This window comes from Chrysochloris asiatica, unplaced genomic scaffold (assembly GCF_000296735.1).
Source record: "Chrysochloris asiatica unplaced genomic scaffold, ChrAsi1.0 scaffold00439, whole genome shotgun sequence".
NCBI classification, from domain to species: domain Eukaryota; kingdom Metazoa; phylum Chordata; class Mammalia; order Afrosoricida; family Chrysochloridae; genus Chrysochloris; species Chrysochloris asiatica.
The window spans coordinates 1,168,168-1,172,756 of record NW_006408957.1 but is presented as its reverse complement, the minus strand read 5'-3'; the positions used below and the strand labels follow the sequence as shown (position 1 = coordinate 1,172,756).

General features: G+C 47.8%; 1 protein-coding gene across 1 annotated transcript in view; it reads right to left on the bottom strand.

Annotated features, from left to right (window-relative positions):
- The window catches only part of SIRT3 (sirtuin 3), a 20,149-nt gene that overhangs the window by 1,191 nt on the left and 14,369 nt on the right, over positions 1 to 4,589 (bottom strand). The window contains exons 4-5 of the mRNA XM_006877016.1: positions 760 to 921; positions 247 to 473 (exon numbers count right to left, since the gene is read on the bottom strand). Of these exons, the coding sequence (XP_006877078.1) occupies positions 247 to 473; positions 760 to 921 (389 nt within the window). The remainder of the gene's footprint in view (positions 1 to 246; positions 474 to 759; positions 922 to 4,589) is intronic.

Here is a 4,589-nt window from a genome sequence, read left to right as displayed (position 1 = left end):
CTCAGACCCCACCCACCCGTGTCCACAGCAGCTGACTCCCAGACCCCACCCACCCGCGTCCACACCAGCTCAGACCCCACCCACCCGTGTCCACACCAGCTCTGACTCCACCCACCCGCGTCCACACCAGCTCAGACCCCACCCACCCGTGTCCACACCAGCTCCGACTCCCAGACCCCACCCACCCGCGTCCACACCGATTATACAGGTTGTTTAAGAACAGGCCACTCGGGCACCTCCCAGCACCTGCCCATCCTCAGTACCTTTTCTGTCTCCTGGTGCACAAGGTCCCGCATGTCCTCTGTCCAGCCCAGCAACTTCACCAGTTTCTCCACGCTGTGAACCACGTCCCCCAGCTGCACCACATCCCTGCTCCGGGGTCGCCATGCAAACGTGCCCACCACATCCTGGTTGATGAGCACTCGGGGCACCGAGTTGCGGACGCCTTCAGACAAGCTGGCAAAAGGCTCCACCTGGAAAGCCCGCACCCAACAGGAGAGCCTGGCATCTCGCAGAGAGCAGGGGAGGCCGCTGACACCCCATGGCTTCCCCCGGGAGACCTCAGCAGACAGCACAGGCTGACCTCAGGGTTCTACATGTGGGGACTGCACCTCATGAGGCTCAGCTGTGCCTCAGGGTGCCTGTCCTCGTCCTCACCCCAGAGGAGTGCCCCAGGGTCCCCAAAGCACCCAGAGCCACTCACAAGTGCCCCTTCCCTGCCCTCCTCTTCCCCAGTCCCTCCCCCCAATACCCACAGACCTCAAGGGAGGTCCCGAGGACGACCAGCAGGTCAGCCATGGGGAAATCGACCACGTGCAGCAGGAACCTCTCTGGTAGCGCCTCCCCAAAGAACACGATGTCGGGCTTCACGATGCCGGTGCAGACCCCGCAGCAGGGAACCCTGTCCGCCAGCACGTCCGCCTACAGGGCAGGCAGAGGGGGAAATGACAACTGGGCAGCAGCTGCTAGAGCACGCTGTCCACGTCGTTCCCGACGGCATCCATAAACACCTCAGGAGATTCCAACTGGACCCACTTGAGCCCCATGGACACCCATGGACACCCAGCCCAGGCTCAGCTCGCCAGTATACTTTATTTTTTATACGTAAGTTTTTATTGTGAGGTTTACATGGAAGACTATCAGTTTCACATTCATCCGATTATATTTCGTTTCAATGCAATGATTACAATCCCCTCCATGCATCATCAAATAACCTCAAAGGGAAGGTAGAATCTCCACTGAATGATTTCCCACAGGCCCGCCCCCAGCAGCCAGCACACTGCCCCTCTCCCTCCCTGAGTCCAGTGTCCCCAGCTGCTCTATCTGTTCATGCCATCGTCTCTGTCCCCATCCCTGATGTCCCTACCTCTGGGTAGGGTCCCACTCTCCACTCTTCTCACTTGATGGTCCCAGGGACCTACGCTCCTAGGCTGCAAAATCAATCACTCCCCTCCTTTTGTCAAAAAACATCTACCTCTATATTTCCTAGCCTCACCGGTCAGTCCTGATGGCATTTATTCACTATTGTACCACAAGAGTCTTATCCCCATTTCCTTCCGCAAGCCTGGTCCCAACAGATTGGAAATCATTCAGTGGAGATTCTACCTTCCCTTGCCTCATCTGGAACCAGGCTCCCTCTTGAAAGCTTGTAAACCAGTCACTTCTTGCCTTTATAGCCGCCCCCCCACCACCACCCACCATTTTGGGTAGCCAATGTCTTAAGTTGCCCATCCCTGTTAATCCTGTGTACCGAGGGGGTGGGAGTGATCCTCACTGTAAAGATTTGTTCCCTTTTTTGAGCTACTACATCCATAAGTATAGGTAAAGTACATCAAATTGTAGCAGGTAACTCTTCCCCCCTCCCCCCTTTCTTTTTTTTTCTAGTCAACTTCTGATCATCCAGCCATCGAAGCCAGGTCAAGTGGGTACTATCTGCAAGTATGGGTGTTCTTGTGCATCTCCCCTCACTTCATATCAGCTGGACGCTTCACTCTCGCTCTAGTCCTCTGTGGACATGTCACTGCCTCTGGGCCCAGGAGTCCCCGGGTCTTGCCATACTGCTGGCCATCCAGGTCTCCACCTGGGTTCACAGGGGTCTATTGAATGTGGACAGACTTAGCTCGCCAACTTCATTGCTGTTTTTTCCCCTTCTTCCCCTTACCGGTGACCACCTGCCTGCTCATGTATTCCCCTTGAGTCTCAGTCTTGGAAGGGAGTTTGCTCTCTCCAGTATACTTTTACAGTGTTTGTTAGAATGATTCAAGCAAAGCCCACACGTTTCATTGCTCCCCTGGCTGGTATGGTTGAGACCCCCAGGTTGGAAGACTATAGGACATCTTGAACCAGCAGCAGACCAACTCCCTGCAGCCACACTGAAGGCCATGTCCTGTGTCACGTGTCAGGAGGCACACGTGTCTGGGTGCCTCCTAGCACACCACCAAATCAGTGATCTCACTAAGGGTACAGAATGGTTCCTTCCTTCAAGGCTCTTTTTGCCTTTAGAACTTCTCCAGTAGGGATGGAAATGCAGGGATTGTGAAGCATCTCTCTTCTATGGAGGGCTGCTTTTTAAAAACACAAAAAAATCTTCTTCTTGTGACTTGAGTGAACGTATGCAGATCATCAGACTTTCATCCAATAAATCATAGACTTTGCTTCAGTGCAACGACTACCATCAGTTAACAGTACTTATCTCTATTCACTTTAACACTATCTTCTTCCTGTGTCTCCTCCTACCTTACCTCCCTCTTGTTGTATATTGCCTGCCCTGTCACCCATGTGGTTTACCTTCTAGCCTGTGAATAATACTTTTCCTTCTTTCTTTTTAGAAAGAAAATCTTTTCTTAACTTTTTACAACGGTCTCATGTCCTTTTGTGACTGATTAATTTCACTCAGCATAATGTCCTCCTGATTCATCATGTTATGGGAATTTTGCAGATTCATTGTTATTCTTCAACATTGCGGAGCATTCCACTTTATGTGTGTTCTAACGTTTGCTAACCATTCTTTCGTTGGAGGGCATTTAGGCTGCCTCCATCTTTTTGATGTGTCTCTTACAGACCGACCGCATGTTGAAGGATCCTGTTTTCTTATCCATTCTGCTACTGTGACTTGCCTGGTGCATTTAATCCATTTACACTCTGAGTAATTATCCATGTTATGAAAAGATGAAAAGTACGACTTGCTTGCTATCATTTTGATGGGGCTTTCTTCATAGTGCTACTGGTGTCTGTCCCACATAATTTTCTGCACTGAGTTCATTTTGTTTATAGGTTTTTTTCATTTTCATTTCTCTTGTGTTAATGTTTACTAAATCTTTTTGATTTTCCTTTTTTTATTTTGATGTGAAGGTGGTTAATTTTCTTTTGAGATTACTCTGTGATTTATTAAAATTTTCCCCATTTAAAATAGTCTGTTTTATCTTAAAATCTACTTGACTTCCTTACCATTTGGAAGCTCTTGATCTACACTATTCCCTCTTTTTTGCTTTGTAGTTGGCTTCATTATAAATTGCTATCTCTGGTTCCCTATTTTCAGTCTTGTAGATTTGTTTTACTTGAAATAGTTCTGTATCTGGATTGGGTTCTGGGTGGTGGTGTCATGGATGTTAATTTCGGGTTGTTGGTGCTCAGTCCAAGGAATACCTTTTAATGTTTTTTGTAAAGTTGGTCTGGTTATTGAAAATTCTTCTAATTTCTGTTAACCTGGACATACCCTAATTTTACCATCATATTTGAGGGACAGCTTTGCTGCGTATATGAGTTTTCTTTCATTGCCTTCTTGCCTGCCTGGTTTCTGCTGAGAAATCAGCGCTTGGTCTTATTGGTTCTCCTTTGTAGGTAACTTTTTATTTTCCCTCCTCTCAAGGATTCTTTGTCTTTGGTTTTGGACAGTTTGATTATGATCTGTCTTCGTGATTTTTTTCAGGGGAGCTCTATCCTGCTTGGGGTTCACTCAGCTTCTTGTATGCATATTATCTTCTCATCTATCATGATATTAGAGAAGTTCGCCAATCAGTCTCCCTCTCTCGTCATCCTTGCTCAACTTGTCCTCCCAGCCAGCACTCCATCCAGTCTTCCCTCTGAAGTTCAGGGTTCCAGAATTTTTATCTATGTCTGTTTCATCTGGTCTCTCATATCTTTCACCATCTTGCCAGAAGTTGGTTCCAGAATTTTTATCTGGGTCTGTTTTGTTGGAACTCTTGTATCTTTGCTGTCTGAACTGCTGCTTTTTAACATCATTTTGTCTTGTAAGAAACCCTGCTGCTGTAAATTAAGTGCTCTACTACTAACCAAAAGGGATTCCTGCTGGCTCTTCCATGGATGAATGGTGTGGCAGTCTGCTTCTGGAACAACGGATAGCCTTAGAAAGCCTACGTGGGGATGAGGCAGTTCTATTCTAACCTAGGGGACTGCAATGGGTTTGCTTTGGGGGTGGTTTTTTAAAGACATGTTTCCAAAGACAAAGGCATTTTTTAAATGTAGACATAGAGAAAGCGGCATTGTCTTGAGCCTCTGATGTAGGGAGGTAACACCTTCGTGCAGATTTGCTCGTGATAAAAGCCTCTGATGTAGGGAGGTAACACCTT